General features: G+C 33.6%; 3 protein-coding genes across 6 annotated transcripts in view; 1 reads left to right on the top strand and 2 right to left on the bottom strand.

Moving 5' to 3' along the window:
* The window catches only part of LOC129797536 (REST corepressor), a 303,631-nt gene that overhangs the window by 248,873 nt on the left and 33,178 nt on the right, over positions 1 to 21,580 (bottom strand). The gene's annotated exons all lie outside the window — the stretch shown is intronic.
* The window catches only part of LOC129797503 (V-type proton ATPase catalytic subunit A), a 96,231-nt gene that overhangs the window by 58,636 nt on the left and 16,015 nt on the right, over positions 1 to 21,580 (bottom strand). The window lies entirely within an intron of this gene.
* On the top strand, positions 837 to 6,511 carry LOC129797475 (uncharacterized). Of its 4 annotated transcripts, XM_055840092.1 has the most exons (5): positions 864 to 899; positions 1,046 to 1,121; positions 1,592 to 1,829; positions 2,502 to 4,765; positions 5,476 to 6,511. In XM_055840092.1, the coding sequence occupies exons 3-5, from the start codon at positions 1,824 to 1,826 to the stop codon at positions 5,567 to 5,569; spliced, it is 2,364 nt and encodes a 787-aa protein (XP_055696067.1). In that variant the 5' UTR covers positions 864 to 899; positions 1,046 to 1,121; positions 1,592 to 1,823; the 3' UTR covers positions 5,570 to 6,511. The 4 variants fall into 4 exon arrangements, with proteins under 4 accessions (XP_055696066.1, XP_055696067.1, XP_055696068.1 ...); XM_055840091.1 differs by having other exon boundaries at positions 837 to 1,121; XM_055840093.1 differs by lacking the exons at positions 864 to 899; positions 1,046 to 1,121 and adding an exon at positions 1,137 to 1,306.

The raw sequence follows: 21,580 nt of genomic DNA, 5'->3' as shown, positions 1-21,580 counted from the left end.
TTCAGATTTATGCAAATTGATTTAAATAGCCCCGGTATTCCCTACACAAAGTAGGTATTGTTTGATCATTTTGTTTAAATTCAGAAAAAGATCATTCTGATCACTAAAAATTACAATTTTGTATGTGGTCATTGGGACTTATAAGATCAGTTGGTAAAGTTGTTATGAAAACTATTGTGGGGGCGATGCTATAATTTCCAATTGCCATTTTAGGAATTGTTGCTCAAGACAGGTTTGTAGTTTTTGCGACATTTTGTACAATATAAGTGAAAATTCAATTTTTATTGTAGAAAAAAAAATCTCATTTGTATATTTTCTAAAAGCCATTATTTATTAATTAAGGGGATATTTTACATACGTGGAATACCAAGTTTTTTTTTTAATCTGAATGCACGTTTCTTTGGGGAGAAATTTTCATGAAATTTAATTGGGAAGATTTTGTAGTCAAAGCCGCCACTGTTAGGTTGTTCAGTGAAAAGAGATAACTTGGCGATCTCGTCCACTTCCATTTCACTTTTACCAAATGAATTCAGCATTTCTTTCTCAATGCTGGACCATCATCCATGGTGTGGTGTTAGTAAGGGTCATAAAAATTCAAAGAGCTAAAAAGAGCTGCCGGTACATGCATACATACATATGTGATATACTATTTGTACCTATATAGATAATTTATTTCATTTTTGGTCGTATCATGGCAATGCAAATGGTCAAAGAAAGTGTAAACACGATTGGTGTAGTTTTTTTCAGTGCTCCATTCCCCCAAAAGAGCCCAAACACATTGATGGAGACGGCACTAACACGATAATGCTATATGAGAATGTGAAGAGTTGGGGCATTTGTGATACGAAAAGAGAAAATTGTGCAGCTTACAGACTTCTTCCCATTTAATACGCGGCGCGGTACATAAAACTTTCTTGGGGGGGCAATTATACATCTGAGAAACAGTCAGCTTCTCAGTTGGTGATTGACACCCGAACAATAAACGCTGAAGAGTGGAAAACAAGAAACTGCAAGATTTACTCACCTTTTTTTTCTTACTAACCAGAGTTTCACTCAATTTACAATTTATCGTGGAGGTGACCACATCATCTGATGGAGTTTTGAAGCAACCCTTTAGTAAAGTAAAAGCATTATAATATTTTATTTCTTTGTTCTTCTTTTAATCTCGATCACTTTGTGGCAGTGACAATATTTCCTCTTCTTGTGTGTGTAGTCTGTGACACAAATAAATAATATCATGAACCACGAAAAATGTTACTAAATAGGAGCATTGTAAATTTAATTTTAATTAATAGTAATTTTATGTGTAAGTAAGTATGGTGATCCAATCAGCCTCAGTTGATGATACAAAAAATTTCATCTTCGGAGAAAATCCTTTGAGAAAGTTTTTTTTTTCAATATGTTTCAAGTGCTCCTAATCACACGATCGCGTGCAGTTTCACCCCAATTGCACTTTATAAAATCCAACATTTTTCTCTCTCATTTAACTACTGCACTTTTAATATTACACTGCATTTTGACCTACATTAATAACATCTGTTACAAGTGTGTTTTTTACACTACCATTTGATTTCAATTATTTTTTCCATAGGCTTTTTATCTCGATAAATAATAAAACACGATTCTGATAAATTCAACGGCTGTCGCTGAGACAATTTTAAGTTTACATCACTTGTGTGAATGTCCTCAATGGAAATCGATATGATCTGAAACATAACGTGATACCTAGGGACGTACAGAGCCACTATATTGTCACTAATGTGGTAAAATTCATCACGGCAAGAGACATCGAATTTAAAATCAAATTCATTGTAAAAAAAAATATGGCGGTAAGTTGTGCAATAATACAATCCTTTTACTCTTCTATAAAGTATTGTACACATTATTATGGGCTACGTAGATATGAACTTTGTGTGAATCAAACCTAAAAGTTTTTAATTAAAGTAAAAACAAATATTGCATTGTAATACGCAGCTGATTACTTAGCTGATTCTTTCCACCTGAGAACATTTTCTAAATTTCATTCCTGGTTTTTTTTTACTTGGTGATGCACAAATTATAAATAGAATCTAGAATAGTCCAATTTTTAGTGGGTTAAGGTTGGGCAACTAAAACTTATTGATGGATGAAGAGTAGAGAAAACAGGTAGATTGAGTTAATATAAATGTTATATTCCACATGAACATCGCAAAAAAAAACCTTTAAATTAATAATTCGAAAGTTTTACATTGGACGCCGGTAAATTGCTTGCTTTTACCTACAATGTGTACGAAAAATTTCTTTATTTAATTGCCCAAAATGAAACAAAAGTTTCCGTACAACCGTAAATAGCATGAGATATCAAAAATTTATTAATTAATCGCTAACACAATTTTAGTCTCTCTGACATTGGATCTCGTGAAAAAAAAAGAAATTCGCTTTTAACTGACATTTTAACTCACATCCATTTCACTCTCTATTTCTTCTAACTCTCCACTGCGTGATTTTTTTTTCTTCGACAGACTTTGAGATTGGAGGTAACTGTTATGGTTCTTGTGCTTATTTCCACTGTATTAGCAACTGACGGTGATAAGGTGCAGCAGACGGTCATAAAACCAGCTCAGGTGCACAGAACGCAACTGAAAGTGTCACGGAGTCTCAATCCTGATGACATGGAGACAATTAATGTGCGATCGAATAATGGAGGTGTTGCAACTATCATTGTGAAGAAGCGTGATGGTAAAAGCACAAATATTCCGCCGCAAAGTACAAGTAGTGAAACTGGTCTCACTCGTGAGGAAGCGAGACGACGATACTACACCTCTGCGGGTCACACAACTATCCTTAGAAAAGTGTCGAAAATTCCTACATCACAGGAATCCACAAATCAATCGAAATGGACCACGGCTCCTAGATCTGATCTTCTCCTTAAATCTGGTACGTACAGATTCTCTCAGCCAACGACAGTGCAAGAGGAAGGGAAAATGAATATGATCAACTCCTTTATTCAACATGTTGGTACTATGGATCCCCCAACTGCAGGACCTACAGATGTATCTAGGAATAATGATCGCGGTGCTGTGCACATTTCCATTCTTAACACTAAAAATCTAAATAAGGCGCGTAAAGTACCCACACCTGTCTTCATTAGCTCTGATCCAGTTTATGTTAAAGATTCTGCAAATAAATCAAAGCGTGGTCGATCAATGATAGAGGTTGATGCTGATGGTATATCAGTCATTCATGGTATAAGAATGCCCGATGATGAAATTGACAAAGTGAAAACTTGGCGCAACGCCAGAGTTATAAATGGTGAACTTCAACCCTATGAGAAAGGATATAAACCACCACAGGCGGATGTTTTTGAAATCGGTCAGTTGGTATATGCGAAAGTTAGTGACGGTGACGAAGAACGTCGACGAAGCATTGGACCGTTTTCAACATCAGACAATTACTATAAAAATACAGATATTGATACCAAATTAAAGAGTATCGGTCCTTTTACGGTAAAAGACAATTTAAAAAATGATCCTAAAGTATATCATTTTCGCAATAAGTTTCAATCTGAGAAATCTAATCGTCCGATACCATCCCGTGGCATAGGACCTTTCACTGTTACCGATAACTCTAGAGTAGCAAATTCAAAATTGATTGAATACATTAAGAGGATAAATGAGCACGAGCAAAGACGAGATTACTTTGCAGGAAAAGCCATAAAGTTCTCCGGAGATAATATTCAAGGAGATACCCATTCCATTCAGAGGCGCATGTTAACGAGTCAAAGAAATACCATATTCCCAATTAGTCAAATGTATATGCCTAAAAACAAATCAAGTGAAAGCGATAGGTCCCCGGTCCTAGAATACGCACATCCAGAATTCGGGGTTCAAGCTGCAAAATCTGTTCCAATTAAGGATAAACCAGTGAAAGTGAATTACTACACAAAGGATATACACAGTGATAGATCGCCGTATGCAATAGAACCGGCTATGAATACGGATTATTATTATGAAAACGAAAGAAATGGAAGGTATGGTCAAGGAGATGGTTCTTATTTTCATGGGAAGCCAGCTACTTATCCCTACACTTATGGATATCTTAGAAAAGTTAAAGAGCAACCATTTTGGATGAAAATAACTGAACAAATGAGGAATACTTTTCAAAATGGATTTTCTACGGTACAACAAATGACAAAGCCTGTGTTTGATCCACTTGTCGAAGCGGGTCAAAAGATTTCTCAAAATTTGGGCTTAAGCAAGTCTAATCTAGAAGCTCAGGATAAAGTGGGGATAGTTGCTGGTCCTGTAGGAATGAGTGGATCAGCTTTTTTACCGGCTTTAGGACTTATGGCTAGTGGCGCCGCCTTGAGCATAGGAGCTTTAGCTATGGGTAGATTTTTAGATGTGAATCTACTAAAGCGTTCAGAAGATGGTAGCCCTATAATGGAACACAAAGGGGAATTCCGGAATTTGGGACTTACCAATGACGGCTACTATGTGCTAATGAAGGAAGTTCCAGAACAAGAAGATCAAACAGGTGTGAGAAGGGAAACCATTCATAATATTCAGAAGAGATCAGCAAGAGGAGAAGAGTCTCTGGGAAGTTTACTGCAGAGTATTGAGAGTGAATTACCGTCACGGTCGAGAAATCGCTTTGAAGTACAAATACGTGAGACAAATTGGAGTAATCCCCAATGTGCCAAGAAGGTGTTTTGTGAAGTGATGACCAAGCAAAAGCCAGACGATATTATACTCATGGAAAAGAAGATGGAAACACTGCTGAAAATGTGAGTAAATACAGAATTATAAAAAAAATAAAAATAAATATGTGAGTAAATTCAAATTTTGTATGGCGTAGCGACACTTTTGACCGAGTTTTTCGCTTTCTCATGACATTGAAAAACACTCTTGGTGCTCGCGAAAGTAAAAATGCGAATGAAGGTAGAATACCTATGCAAATAAAATCACTGCACAACGCACAGATGTATTTGTAAATGTTAAACCACCGTCTCTAAGACTTTCTCTTCATCAGTTCATTCATTTGCTAAATGTGCTGTGCATGTACCGTAAAATCAATCGTGCAAATGATTTGACTGTGTAGTGTTAATCACGCATCTTCATATTTTAAGTTAAATCAGGCTCAATCATTTTTGCATAAATTATACTTAAACCATTGAAAACACATAATTTATTTGGTCTATGTATGTCTATAATTAGCACAAAAAATACTGTAATGGAGACACTTACAGCTATCCGCAAAGTGTATTGAGCTAAGATCAAACATTTACATAATATATTAGTTTCATACACAGCCTTTTTTATTTATTTCCCGCGTCCGCCATTCTGAAATACCTTGAAATTAGTCTATAAACTTGCATACAATTGATATAATAAAATTAAAGATCTATCCAATCCGTTTCATAATCTTAATACATATTTGTTTTTTCTCTCTTGTCTTTATTGATATGCTGTCACGGTATCTTCAATGGAAAAAAAGGATGCATCCAAATTTAGGTGTCAACCTCTCGACACATTTATCAGAAGTGACCGATGCCATCCGTCGAAGGGACTGTAACTCATTTACTTGTTAGAAATTGGTGATTATATGGGAAAAATTATAAAGGAACCAAAAGAAGAGATCACACAAGATCCATATCCAGTGAATTGAAATCAGTGAAGAGTGGGCGAGATGTGTAATTTTTGTAGAATTTAAAATTACAGAATCCTGTCCATGCTCAATACCCAGATCAATTATCGAAAGAAATACAATATGTACTCAAAGACGCTTGTACTTCGTGGATTTTAGGTAATAAATATGCATAAAATACGTCCGATATTTTTTAAACTCAGAGAGGGTATAATAATGAAAAGTGGAAATAGAAATTAATGCATCTATTGAAAAAAAAGAGAAAGAAAGCTACATTTTAAGTGTTTATGAGATGATATATAGTAGGTCTACCTAAGTAATATTACTATTTCTATTCCAAAGCCATTTTATAATTTATTGTAATAAGATGTAACTAAAAGAAAATATTAAAATTGTCCTAGTACAGTCATACCTCGCTTAATTATCTCTCGGTTAAACAATTCTTATGCATTAAAACTAATGGGTGGAAACACTTTAACTGTGAGGTATATTAAATCGGACATGACTGTTTAATCTATTAGCATTTCAACCCTCCTGAAGCCATGAGAGATAGGTGCTTTCCAGAGCTATATTTTGTTTTGCCATTCAATAAATAAGTTAATCTACTGAAATAGTGCCTTAACTGTTTACTCTATTCGTTTCAAATTTTTTTGAAAGAGCATATTAAAAATAAAATATAAAATGTCCCTTTAAAAGTTTAATTGCCCGCCCAAATTTGCAAAATATCTCTGAGATCGGATACCTACCTCACATGGCTATGTTCATGAGTGTTGCACTCACGGCGTACGTTTATTTTGCTTTAAAAAATCTTATCAAATAATCAATCAATAATTTTTTATTTATTTTTTAATCTATCATACATAGATTAGGCTGATTTAATTATTATATTTTTTAAAGTTTCATTAAAAGAGAATATTGTTAAATAAAATAGTTGGTTTAAAATAGTAGCATATATCAACTAAGATAAGAGCTTCGCTGTTTTCTTATTTTTATATCTATAAAATTTGTATATTATTATATATAATACTAGTCAGCCCAAGCCCCCAATCACGTGTGAGCAAACTCCATTTTAAGCTATAAAAGGGGGGCGTATATTAGTAGGGGGGATGAATAATATGGTACCCGAAAAAATTTAAAAATAAAAAATTCCCGTTATCTGACCCTTCAGCAGGTAGAAAATGGAAAAAAATCAATTTTTCTGTGGGGGCGCTATAAAGGGGGAGGGGGCGGAATCCCATATAGCGCTTGCAACCCGTATTTACCCCCCTACCCACATACAAATTTTCATCAAGATCGGCCCAGCCGTTTCGGAGGAGTTCATGTGCCACAGACAGACAGACAAACAAACTTTTCAGCTTTATATATTAAGATGCTTGTAAAAATGGAAGAATTTCATTAATTTTGTTTATCACACATACTCTTTTTTGAGAATTAAACACATTTTTCAGTTTTGAAGATATTTAATATAATAAAATTATTTTTAATAAGCCTAATCACATGAAAAGCCTTTATTTTTTGGGGAACGTGACCCAATTCGGACTTCTTAAAGCTTTTTTCAATCCGCGATTACTTAAAACTGAAGAAACTTTAAATGTAAAAAATTATGGGAGTTAAGAGAGCATTAAATGGATTTTAAAATGGTACCAAATTTAAGAATATGCCTTTTATTTTATACAATTTTTTTCATTCTGCGTGGACCTTTAGAGATCCGAATTGGGCCATATTCCCCTGTATATAAATTCAATGGAATTTATCTAATTTTGCCAGTATACATACATATATAGAATATCCTGGTATGCTTTTTCGTTAATTTAAAAAAAAAGGAAAAAAGAAGTTTTTGCATGATATACTAAGCAGCATACTTAAGGAAATAATGTTGAGTGTAAAATAAATAAAATATTACTCAAAAATAATGTTATGTATATGGAATCAATTTTCTCTGTGACAATATCACACAAGACCTTCACAGAGAAATTCAGAAATTGTAGCAGGAAATTCAATATGTCAAGTAAAAGGTGATACGCAGAAAAAAATATCTTGCGTGTTTGTAATTGAGTGAAAGTAAAATGAACAACTTTTGAACTAAATGGTATACCTAATCTTTTGGGAGCTATTTTATTGTTGGATCAAGAGTTTCAGTGAATTGAAAGTTCATAGCATTGAATAAGTTGATTTAATTATTATATGCTATTTAATTTCTAATCATACACTGAAAACCTTTTATCGTTGTTACGAATATTGAATTTTAGGGTTAATTTTATGCGTTTTCTAACTACAGATCTTAAAATGTTGGTTTGTCTCTTCAATGAGACATGTACTTAATACCAAATAACGGCGAATTTGTAAAGTTTTTTTTTATTTTCTTTGATCTACTCATCGTTTTTTAAATAAAAAATTCATTCATCGGACAAAAAATCGGATTTATAATATGATTCATTGTTTTCTTTCAATGTTAAATAAATAATTCATCGATAATTTATTAAAAAAAAACGGAAATATCTTTAAATGAAATTGGAAAGTAATACATGTACATAATGTAAATATGTATGTATAGTTCATTGTTTTTTATTTAATTCAAAAGTTTGTAAAAAAAAAATAAGATATCATTACATCAATAGTACATACTATATTTACAGGTATGTATATATTCAATATTTCATATAATCGGTCTATCTTTAGTGAATGAACCATTTTTAGCAAAAAATACAACCAATCCAAATTAGTGAACTTCAAAGACAATGTGCTTGCTTGCATTTCTCTCATTCCAGTGATTACGTACAATGTACGATAACAGTGGGAGTAATCTCTTATGTGGTTAAGATGTGCTATCAATTATGAAATTGTTCTATTGTTTATTTATGCCTCACTTTAAGACACTCAATTGCTGTTGAAGAAGACACTTTTTGTATACCTATTTAAAGATCCAACAACCAAGAAAATGTTTCAGTACACTTTTTGATTTATCAGTGTTGTACCTTAAGAGAGATGAGGATAGGACTAAAGTTCTGCAGTTGTGTTGTAGTGTTTATTTGCATATTGGGATACGTTGAGCCTCTACTAGGGAAGAATGAAGGTGTCACAGCTGAAAACCTCAAACATGCTGAAAGAAATTACTTATCATCCTTAGGATGGATCGAAAAAGCAAAAGGTTTTTTCTCTGGGCCAACGGGGACAATTATTTCGAATGTGGCAAAGGAAATGCTAGGCCGATCGACTGGGAATAGTCAAGTGCTAAGTTTGAATCTTACAAATCTATTCATATTACTTTTCTTGAAGGCGCTAATTTTCTCAGCCGGACTTATAGGAACCAGTCACTGGGGTGGAGGCTACTACGGACGTGCACGAAGTATAAAACGTAGGTACATATGTATATGTATATAAATTTTTAAAGATTTTATAGCGTACATAACTTCTGTATTATGTTCTGCTTTAATTTTAGCCGTGTTGCTTTCAGGCACAGCTCTTTTTTAAAGAACATTTCATTCGAAGATGTTAAACTAACTTTTTTGTAGATTCATTTCTGGAGAATGAAGAAGTTCCCTTACTGTTAGGCTATCTAGCAAGCGAGGGCTCCGGACAAAAGGGTTGTTTGTATCGTGCAGCGTGCCTTACACCCTATCGAGCACTTGAATACTCAAAAGCTGGTCATGCTGTACTAAAGGGTACCGAAATATTTAATCCGTAAGTCACATGCTCTTCTGAGTCTTAATAGGGGAACTAATTCAAGAAACATTTCTTTTTTATTAATTTTTTCAGGGATTTCAATCAGGAATTCCACTACAATTATATTCTCAAGGGTATCGAGAGGGCCGCCATGGAGGGAATCGAGAATGTACCCTGTGAGATGGTCTATCCATGTTCTTCTTGGTCAAATATAAATACATCTAAATGAAATATTTAGAAATAATATCTTTATCTTTACATATAGTCTTTTAGTTCTGTAACATGATAGTAGAAAGATGGTGCACCATGGCCTTAGTGGTCATCTAATAAAGTTTGGTCAGAATTAATATTAACGTCCACGCTGTTCAACGCTGCTGAGTACTCTTGATAATTAATGAAGCCATCATCATCCAAATCAGCTTCTCTCATGAAGTTATCAATTGTGTCTTGATAAAAAAAGTTTAGAAATGCAAATCAAGGCAAAATTTAAGATTATCCAACAAGTAACTATTATACCATTAGTGAACTTACCAACTATATGTTGCAGTTCATATTCTGTAGTATCGTAATAATTATCTCTATCAATTCTACGGAAGGTATGCTTATGCTGATTCGCGCTATGAAGGATTTCTAATCCATCCAGCATGTCGTTATTGTCGTCATCATGCAATTTAAACTGATAAAATTGTTTTTCTTCGAGTGACATATGTTCCACTTGCTTGTGTTGTAGGTTAATCGCCTTTAGGTCTTCTTTTATATGTCTAAAAAGCGAAAGTGTAGTTAAATATCTTTATTGCGACTCTCTCTTACGGAAGTTTGATATTACTCATCATTGTGCGTCAAGTGAATATCCAATTTTTCTTTTGTATAGGTTCCCCTCTCGCTACGTGGATGGTGCGGACCTCTCTTAGCATAATACAATGGCAGATTGTTTCCAATAACAAGAAAAATTGTTCCAAGCATCCAAAACATACTATATCATAGCGATTTAGAATCTAAAAAATATAAATAGTTTTGAGAAAATATCCATATAAATAAATATCAACAGAACTCACCAGATATTCGTATGAAGTCGACGTTTAATATCACAAATTCTCAACATTCGGAAAATCAATAAAATGGAGGGGAAAACTTTTCATGGAGAAGTTTGGTATAAATCCATGAGAGAAACACGACTGTTATGTTTATGCTAGATGGCAGAAAAATCAAAAAAGAGGCGGAAAAATGGCGGAAAATTTCATTTTGGTTACATCCATATCATATTTTATCATTATCAATTCCTTTTTTTTCCCAACATTAAAATTTATTATACGTGCACTCTACAGTACATATGCAAGTGTTTGCTGTTATAAAGGTAAAAGGAATTTAAATAAAAAAAAACGAAACAAATATGTATGACTACTTAACCACACAGCCCCCAATCATGTGTGAGCAAATTCTATTTGAATGATTTGAATAAAACCCGTTTGTGGCGCTATGAAGGAGCCAGGGGACAGAATCCCATATAGCGCTTTTGATTCGCATTGCGGCCCTCTACCTCCATAATGAATTTTATTATACAAATTTTACACAATTTAATTTTCTTTTCAGTACAGCAGTTTCAAAAGAGTTCATATACCACAAACATACATATCAGCTTTTATATTAAGACTAGTTAACCCGATCCATCAATCACGTTTGAGCAATTACTTTAATAATATAAAAGTGGGGTAGGACGAATGATAGACTATGTACTGCGACAAGTTTTCATAAAAAAAAACGTTATCTGACCCTTCAGAAAAGTAAATAATTAAAAAAATCATTTTTGTGGGGGCGCTCTACCTGGGGAGTGGGGCGGAATCCCATATAGTGCTTACAAGTCCTATTAACCCCCAATCAATCGGCCCAGCCATTTCGAAAGTATTCGTGTGCCACAAACAGACAGACTTTTCAGATTTATATATTACTACTAGTCAACCACGAGCCCCCAATCACGTGTGAGCAAACTCCATTTTAAGCTATAAAAGGGGGGCGTATGTTAAGTAGAGGGATGAATAATACAGTAACCCGAAAAAGTTTTTAAATTTATTTTTATTTTTTTTTTATTTTGGTGAAGGGGATGCCATCATTGCTGATGATTCCCCTGTATTTTAGCTGTGATTCTTTCTTCAAAGAAGCACAGCTTCTGTGTACACTCTAAAATGCAAAGTCGTCAGATCGGGCTCAAACTTGGGATGAGCACGAATTAGGGTCCCTACATTCCAAAAAACGGTGGCGCCAAAAATCTTTCCGTCCGGCCGTCCGGCCGTCCGGAACCTTTCGCTAAATTACAAGAGAACGGTAATAGATAGAGACTTGCGGTCAACGGCAAAGTTCATATATCGGGTGGAAGACATCCGATTATGAAGTCAAATCCAACCCCCCACCCCGGCGTCCGCCATTTTGAATAACTGTCAAATTTTGTTTTCCCTATATCTCAGCTTCTGTAATAGCTAAAAATCTGAAATTTTGATATGTTGTAGGGGCCATCAAGAGCTTTCCAACAATACCTCATTTTCGAAAATCGGTCAAGCCGTTTAGCCAATATGGCCGCCACAATTTTTCATCGAAAATCGACCATAACTCGAAAACGGCTTGACCGATTTTGATCAACTCGGGCTCAAATGAAAGATATTAATGAGCCCTACAACTGCTCGGAACATTGCAAGTTCATAAAATGACCGCAAGTGGCGCTAAAATCGAAAACAAAATTTTCGATGAGTTTTCGATGAATATCTCGAGTACCGCTTTATAGAATTGCTTCAAATTTTGATATGTTATAGTTGGCTATAATATCTTTCATCATGCCAAAAATGAAGAAAATCTATGTAGCCGTTCCGGAGATATCGCGTTTTAAAATTAACATGTCATATCCTGATTGATTTGAATAAGTCCAACGCCCCGCGAAGCGGGGCGTTTTATATATACACATATAAAAGTAAAAGTAAAGTAAAATATATATATATATATATAAATGCATAGATATACATATACATATAAAAATGCAAAGATAAATATATATAAACTGCAAAGATAAATATTAAATTAAATATAGCATGGATGGAACAGTATAAAGCGAAAGAACGGTAAGTAAAACTTACGGGCTGTGATTCTTTCTTTGTCAGTGAAATGTGAAGATGGCTGAAAATTGAGGATGGGCAAATTTTGAGGAAAGCTTTCTCGCGTACCGAATCACAGCCAACGCCCACGATTAAGGCATTTCACAAATTATCTGCGCGTTGGCTGTGATTCGGTGCGCGAGAAAGCTTTCCTCAAAATTTGCCCATCCTCAATTTTCAGCCATCTTCACATTTCACTGACAAAGAAAGAATCACAGCCCGTAAGTTTTACTTACCGTTCTTTCGCTTTATACTGTTCCATCCATGCTATATTTTTTTTAAGTTTTTAAAATACATTTCGCTCCAATTTACCTCGCCTAGTTTCATGCAAATTTTAGAGAGAAAAAAATTGTGATGGTTTATAGGTAGATTAGGTCCACTTATCAATCTCAAAAGAAAAGTTTGCAAAGAGAAGAAATCATTTTCTAACAACATTTCGGGCGCGAAATTCAAAAGTTCGCAAAAGATTCATGATATTTAAATGGGGCTACCTGAAGGGGGCTTTTGGGAGGAAAATAGATACGGCGACTAGAAACCGCCTGATATAAGGAGCTTCTGTGCCAAACTTCATCGCGATCGGAAATACATATTGCATATTCATAACATAATATGCATAACATATGCATATTCAGTCTACTTTTTTTGACTCAATATCTTTCACCAGTGGAAAAATGAAGAAAAACTATGTCGCCGTTTAGAAGATATAGCCATTTGAAAAATTCTTGAATTTTAAAAGTTCTAAGAGCCATATCTCTTTAACGGCTGGTCCGATTTGAATCTACTGGGTATCAAATTAAAGGTTTTGCAATTTTCTACAAATTTCTAGAACATCAGAAATCTCTAGAATCATTCCTTCAAGACAAAAATATCAAAAAACTGTTTTTGTAAAACAAAAAGCCACCATTTTGTGTTCTGGAGTTGACCTTCAAAAGTATCATAATATATCCTAAATTATATCAAGAAATTTCTGTAGGTATTATAGAACCAGAGATATTACTATTTTTATGCATCAAATTACCGAATTTCACAAAAAAAAATCAACTTTGCCTACTAATACTGCTCACAAATAGTATAACAACGCATAATAAAACTTCTACACGTTGTGGGTCACCAACTTTTATAACTGGACGCGTAATGATTGACTTCTAAGAAAAAATAATCGAAAAACAAATAAAAACCTAATTTAATTTTAACATAAAATTCCCAGTTTTCCTGTATACTGATAGTAAAAAGTACCATTTGGGGAAAAAAACAATATTTTGGTTAAATAACATAAATAAAATCTTACCCTAGTGAGCATAACTATAAGGTAATATTATAAAAGGAGAAAACAATCTCCGAGTGCCAGAAATAATACTGCGCCAGAACAACTTTACATCAAACATATAATGTTAAAAAGGTAAGAATTATATAGTAATTCATTTAAATCTTTCACGAGAAAATATAAAAAAATATGTCAATTGCTCTACAAATTCCCTTTCAAATGGTGAGTCTGTATCTCGTCCCCTTCTATAGAACGCGCAATTGTTGCTACAGCGTATGCGTGTACGATGGTTATTTTATTGATTAAAGCTTTCCAGCACAATATAGCGATACAGCATTACAGCTTCGACGCGAGGTGTTTGTTGCAATATAATGTGTAATAGATACACAGATACCCAAAATGCCCAAACTTTCATCAAATTCTCCTCTCTTGCTACAAAAAAAAAATTTTTCAATTGAAATAAATCAATTAAAACTTTCTCATTTGTCTTGTTTCGGGGTTCTTTCCGGAGACAGGGTCAATGGATCTGTAGGCAAATCTTATGAAGACTTTGAAAATCAAACAAGTAAAATATAACATTTAAGTCTGTAGAAATATGAATAATCCTTGATATACTTCGCATATATTCTTCCACACATATGCAAAAATAATTGAATTACCTTTTGTTTTGATGAGGCTTAAGCTGTCATTACGGTTACCACGAAAAGTCTTTTAAAACAACATCAACGATACATACAAATGTTATAACACAACATCACATAAAAAAGACCTTTAAGCCAAAGTTTTACCAAAAAGTTTTCTGTTTTATCCACTCTTCATCCATTATACATACACTAATGGAAGCAGTACATATATGTACCCATTTGCTAAAGTTGGCATGGAGAGAGAATCTTCTATGTAGCGAGAAAAGCGGGAAAAAATGAGTTCTCATCTGCTCGCAGTGCTGCTATTGTTATAATGCTGCCGAGGGCATAAGGATGGGGGACCTACATAGGACTCGATGTATGAGCACACAGTGATGATCCCCCCATAGTCGACTCCATCAAAAACCCACCCACTCGCCACGGTATTCAACATCGTCCATCATGCTCTGGCTTCATCCCCCCAGGATCACCGCCGCCCACTTAGCACGGCTTCCACTCACTTCCTCGCCGCCACCCATTCATATACATACATATTATATAACATGCTGTATCTACGATGATAAGCTCTGGTGTTCCATCAGCAGCGTGCTCACATATGCAAGAACTTGGGATCCATTGCTTTTAGTCGGTAATTGGCTAGCAAACCTTTTAAGTTTGTTCCGTAACGCATAGAGCTCTTTCCCCACATAGCACACTGGTAAAACCTGTACAAAAAATATTGCTATGCTTGCGCACTTTGTATTAATAATAAAAAAACATTTTAGTGGTCATTTTGATTTCCCATAATCGGTTCTTATGTACCTCAATAACTAACCAGTCACTAAACGTGACGAGAATCTCTATTCCAGAATAAGTTAGACGACAGATATTAAATAGGTATGCAGGGTATGCAGTATAAATTTTTATGGAAAATAAAATTTTTGTTCATGCAATTCTTATTATCGTTCTTATATGTATAAAGATTGTTCATCATACCTGATCATCATACTAAAAACTACATCACACCCCTTAGATCGAGTTGAAAATTTTAAATACGAGCTTTGAATATTCTATAAATTAAAATCCTATTAGATGGATCTAGTAATAAATACAAAATAATTGTGGGTATAAAATTAAAATTTGATAGCTTTGTGGGGTGTAATCTCATAGGTTTTGATATTTTCGCAATTTAAAAAGGTCGACTTTTGTATAAGTCAGAAGAATGAAAAATAATTTTATGGCGTGGCGTTTAACATCAATTTATAAACGTTCAAAGAATAAAACCATACTTTTAGAAAAATTAGAAAAAAAAATAAAAACATTTGCGTAAAAATATTTCATGATTTAACTTAGATTAAAAATTAAAATTTATTAGTTTAATTAATACATTTTTTAGGTAGGTACCTAATTGTTTTTCCCCTAGGTGACTGTATTTACAAAATATATTGTTTATACAGTATTTAATTCATTTTTTTTATATTCATTAATTGTTCTTTGCCTTTATGGCATATATTTATTGATTTGTTTTATTTTGTTTTGCTATATTAACCCCTCTTTGCCCAGATTTTTCACTCAATTGAAATACATTCAAATGGTGAAGTATTCATGATTTAACAATCCTATTGTTATGCTGTTATAAGTTGGATAATTTAAATCGTGTAATAATTCAAGATATTACATAGGAAAAATGCACAGGTATTTTTGGTTTAAATTTTCGCAGTCTGATTTCAAAATTGTTTAAAAAAGTTTATAATTCTTTGAATTTTACGTAAGACACTTTAAGCTCTTCTTTAGAGTGAACGACTTTTATAAAAATTAATTTTCATGTCAATTTTATGAACTCAAAGTCAAGCATAAGTAATATAGCAGGGTTCAGAATCCATTAAACATAGGATTAAACGTGGAAGCATCACCAGCTCCTACAAAAAAATTGCCATTAAACATAAATTTAGAAAATTTTCTATAAGACTTTGATTGTGCTGTTTTTATATATGTAAATATTTCACTATAAATCAATTCGCCAATAAATGAATTATGGATAAGTTTTTGTAGGAAAAGCCACAAAATTTACATATCATAAAACGAAATTGCCTAAAAAATAAAATCATTTTGATTGACTCAATCATGAATGAGCGGTTGTCGTTGAGTATTTTTCTGGTTCAATTGCTGGAACTAAACATTTAACCCATTTAAATAACAGTGGTACTCGATGGATTTTTCTGCTTCCTCCCCTTACATCCTTTATGTAATTAAATTGCATGTCATGTAATATTTTCATCGTAATGACGGCATTTTGGGGTTAGCAATCTCAAAATTTTTCATTTTAGGTGAATGTTGGACTTGTGTCTTGAAAAGGCTGGGGTCGTAAAGCTTTAAAATAAAAAAAGGTGAATATATGCGTAGGGGAGGGCGGGGTTAAAAAAGTCACTTAAGGGTTTGGACAAAGCTTAAAATATCATATTTCGTAGCTAGATAGAACAAAATGATCTGAGAAAGAGTTGTAGGGCAAGAAATATCCTAAAGAATTGAGCTATACATTTTGCTTTATCTGTTTGGGAAATATGATATTTTGAGCTTTTTCTAAACCCTTAAGTGACTTTCTTAACCCCGCTCTCCCCTATACTATGAACATTTCGCGCACAGAAGAAAATGAGTGATCAAAAGTACCTCAGTGGAGACTTGTGAATCGGACGGAAAAATTTTTGGCGCCAACTTCTTTTGGAATGTAAGGACCCTAATTCGTGCTCATTCCAAGTTTGAATCCGATCTTACGATTTAGCATTTTAGAGTGTACACTATGCATGATGTAATGATAAAAATTGAAAAGTGAAAGAAAAAACCGGAAATTCCATTAAGTTAAGTTACATATAATTTGTTTATACCCAAATGTATTAGGTCATCTTATATTTACGCAAACTGCTTTTTCATACATACATTTCAGTTTTTCTTCATATGGATTTTTGAGATTTAGAGTTTTGTTATAGAAATATAACATAGAATTACAATATATAGCCTTAGAGGTTCAGGAATTAAAATCACTTGCATTCTAAATCCTTTTAAGGGGTGCCTAGTTTAAAAAGTAGCGGGTGGTATTAGGCGAGGTGCGTATAGAGGAAAGGAAAGTGAGTTAAAACACATTCAGACACTTTAGACAAGAGCATCTCAATTATCAGGACCTATTGGAATAATAATTATCGTCATTGTGAAGCAGGAAGATGGGTGCAAAATTCGACATATGTATGCCTCAAGGCACTCTCATTGGAAGGGCGGAGTTGTCCATTCTTTTGTATTTTTATACCGTCTGTAGTTACAGTCATACACATATGTATGTATATATGTTATAAATTCCATATATAATCTATGTATGATGCATGTCCCTACCATATCCCTGTGTCCTGTGTTACCCTCTTCTCTCTCTCTCTCTGTTAAAGTTCATCAATATTGTAAGATAAATTACTTCTTAAACTAAAATAAAAGGAAAAACTCAAATCCAAATTATCGTAAGCGCAAGTAAAAAAAATATAAAATGGTAGCACTATATGAGGACAGGCAATTCTAACGAATTCCCTGTACCCATTGCAATTTGTAATGGTGCCCCTAGCCCCATTACAAGTATCATCATGATCGGCTTTGTCGTTTCGGAAGAGTTTATTTACAATGAAATATCAAATTTTATTACATACATTAAAATTAAAAGATTATTAAAAAATTAAAAGATTATTAAGATTAAAATTGAAGCTCTAAAAAAAGAGACAAAAAATAAATTAGATTTATAATTATTTCAGTGCTACTACTTTAAAAATCTTCACTATTTCATAGTAACAAATGAGTCTATATATAGCATGATCTGTATGGTTAATGTACAAGAAAAAGTATATTTGGTCTATGTTAATGGAAGGTAAAATGGTAATGCCAGAATATGAATAAGGCCTGTACAGCAGTCTTTTATTATACATATGTATTTGTATTTTCTACGAGGAAATTCCTTTATCTTGACTAATAAAAAAATTGGAAGAAAAATAACTCTCAATTATGCAGTATGTAGTTACATATATGTGTTGTGCTGATACCTATTCTACAACAGCATTCTGTTCAAAAAGGATTATTTTTTTTTACAAAAATCACGACATCTTTTGATTAGAAAATTAAACAATGTATGGGGAAGTCTAATTCTAATAGGAAATATGTATTAAAACATCCATATATTTACCCGATTTAATCAAACAATTCAAATTGAGGAGTGAAGGGTAGCAATTTTTAACACGCGCAAAAAATAAATGACAAAAGGCACTGTCTCTTGACCGAACCACCTACTTTTGTATTGCGAAACGAAGTACATGCTGTGAAAATTAGTAATACTCAATTATTGCTTACTTGAATTAATACGACACACTTTTGGCTTAGGTCGAAAAAAAAGGAAATATCCTCCTGCACACCACAAAGACCATAAATTAGACTCACGTGCAGGAACTTGGAACAAACCTTTTTCATTGAAATCTAATTGATTGAATTAAATAAATAAATGGGTTTATTGAGCAACAATCAAAATATTTAAAATTTCCTGACAAAACAGGTTATCAGAGCCCTGTTATTTTCTTCTGTAAATTGTTAGCTTCTAAATTGCTTAAAAGAATATTCATTCAGAAAAAAACATGGATGGAACAGTATAAGGCAAAAGAACGGTAAGTAAAATTTACGGGCTGTGATTCTTTCTTTGTCAGTGAAATGTGAAGATGGCTGAAAATTGAGGATGGGCAAATTTTGAGGAGAGATTTACTCGTGAGCTGAATCACAGCCAACGGTCAGAAATTTTGAAGAAAGCCTTAATCGTGGCGGGCGTTGGCTGTGATTCAGCTCACGAGTAGGTCTCTCCTCAAAATTTGCCCATCCTCAATTTTTAGCAATCTTCACATTTCACTGACAAAGAAAGAATCACAGCCCGTAAGTTTTACTTACCGTTCTTTCGCTTTATACTGTTCCATCCATGCTATATTTAATTTTTATCTTTGCAGTTTATATATATTTATCTTTGCATTTTTATATGTATATATATAATGTATATATCTATGCATTTATATATATTTTAGTTAACTTTTATATATGTATATATAAAACGTCCCGCTTCGCGGGGCGTTGGTCTTATGCAACTCAAGATATGACATGTTAACTTTAAAACGCGATATCTCCGGAAAGGCTACATAGATTTTCTTCATTTTTGGCATGATGAAAGATATTATAGCCAGCTATAACATATCAAAATTTGAAGCAATTCTATAAAGCGGTGCTCGAGATATTCATCGAAAACTCATCGAAAATTTTGTTTTCGATTTTAGCGCCACTTGCGGTCATTTTTTGAACTTGCCATGTTCCAAGAAGTTGTAGGGCTTATTAATATCTTTCATTTGAGCCCGAGTTGATCAAAATCGGTCAAGCCGTTCTCGAGTTATGGCCGATTTTCGATGAAAAATTGTGGCGGCCATATTGGCTAAACGGTTTACCGACTTTCGAAAATGAGGTATCGTTGAAAAGGTCTTGATTGCCCCCACAACATACCAAAATTTCAGACATCTAGCTATAATAGGGGCTGAGATATAGCGAAAACAAAATTTGGGGGGTTATTCAAAATGGCGGACGGAGGGGTGGGGGTCGGATCTGACTTCATAATCGGATGTCTTCCACCCGATATATGAACTTTGCCGTTGACCGCAAGTCTCTATCTATTACCGTTCTCTTGTAATAAGCGAAAGGTTCCGGACGGCCGGACGGACGGACGGAAAGATTTTTGGCGCATACGTTTTTTGGAATGTGGGGACCCTAATTCGTGCTCATCCCAAGTTTGACCCCGATCTGACGACTTTGCATTTTTGAGTGTACACAGAAGCTGTGCTTCTTTGAAGAAAGAATCACAGCTTAAACATAGGAATTGGAAGCTCATACGGCATTTCATGACGTTAACGGGAAATACATAAAAAATAAAAAGATATGCATACACCAAAAAAAACATAGCGCAAAACGTTGTTCGAGCAATAAATTACAGTAGTTTATTCTTATAGGGTTCTGCATAGGTAAAGTGTCACTTTGAAGCGTTAACAGTTTAAGGACAATTTATTGGGGGTTATTTAGTGCGCAAATAAGATATTCTTGGCCCATTCAAAACTTTGAAAATTATAGTTTTTTGTACCTCCTGATCTTGACTCATTGGAGTCTTGAAGATAAGTTAATCCGGTTAAACGTATTTTCATCAATTTGGTATTTCATATGACAATTTTTCAAGTTCTGGGGCATTAAAATCGACCAATCTTCTAATTAAAGTTTCCTTAAAACCATTTACATTTTTGCTATGCAAATTCAAAAACGCACGAGTTAAAAAAAATGAGACAAACTTTTTGAACGTAAGTGTTGCATGGTGAGGGAGGGCACCATTAACGACCAGTTAAGAGCATTTTTCCTAAACAGTGCGATGTTTCGAAAGCTTTATTTCTTCCTCATCAGGCATATAGAGGTGTTATAATTTGTTTTTTTTTTTTAATTTTTTAAGTGTTATTTAATGTTTCAAAACCAACAATTACCGTGCATATATTTTTCCATTTTGTAGAAAATCTTTTTTTTTTTCTATGTACTTTTTGTGGTAAATTACGTAAATTACCATTTACAAATGTACCCGTTTTTGGCGATATTTTCTTCAAGTTTAATTCTCTAAAAGATATTACGTGTCAAATTTAATTCCCTGAAGGAAGTCTTTACTCATAAAAGATTTAATTAACTCCTTTAAATTATTAACAATCCAGATTGAATAATGGAAGTTTAGTCATTTTATACATCACTTGATTTTTTTTAAATATGTATGTATAGGGGAACGTGTCCCATTTTCGACCTCCGAAGGTCCACGCAGGATGAGAAAAAATGATACAAAATAAAAAGCAATATTCTTAAATTTGGTACCATTTTAAAGCTCATTTAATGCTCTTTGAACTCTAGTAACTTTCCATGTTTAAAGTAATAGCGGATTTCTTTCAAGGCTTTAAGAGGTCCAAATTGGGCCACGTTCCCCTAAAAATATAGAAAAGAAATTCAATTACGATTTTTTTCAGAAATAGTTACCGAATTAGTAGAGTTTCTAGCCAAGGGTAATTTATTTTAGGTTTAATATGTAGGTATATATACCAAAGGTTTATTATTAATTTTCTTCACAAAAAAAAACTCCCTAAAAGCGTTAAAATGACATTTCTTTAAATCGAGCATAAACTAGGGATAAGTACGAATTACAA

This window comes from Lutzomyia longipalpis, chromosome 1 (genome assembly GCF_024334085.1).
Source record: "Lutzomyia longipalpis isolate SR_M1_2022 chromosome 1, ASM2433408v1".
Taxonomy (NCBI): domain Eukaryota; kingdom Metazoa; phylum Arthropoda; class Insecta; order Diptera; family Psychodidae; genus Lutzomyia; species Lutzomyia longipalpis.
Note: the sequence above shows the minus strand (reverse complement) of the source record. Positions and strands in the feature narration are given on the sequence as shown.

Excerpts from the sequence above, each read along its gene's own strand:
- LOC129797475 (XM_055840091.1), top strand. Across the intron at positions 4,766-5,475 it reads ATGGAAACACTGCTGAAAAT|GATGCATCCAAATTTAGGTG; the intron begins GTGAGTAAATAC and ends ATGGAAAAAAAG.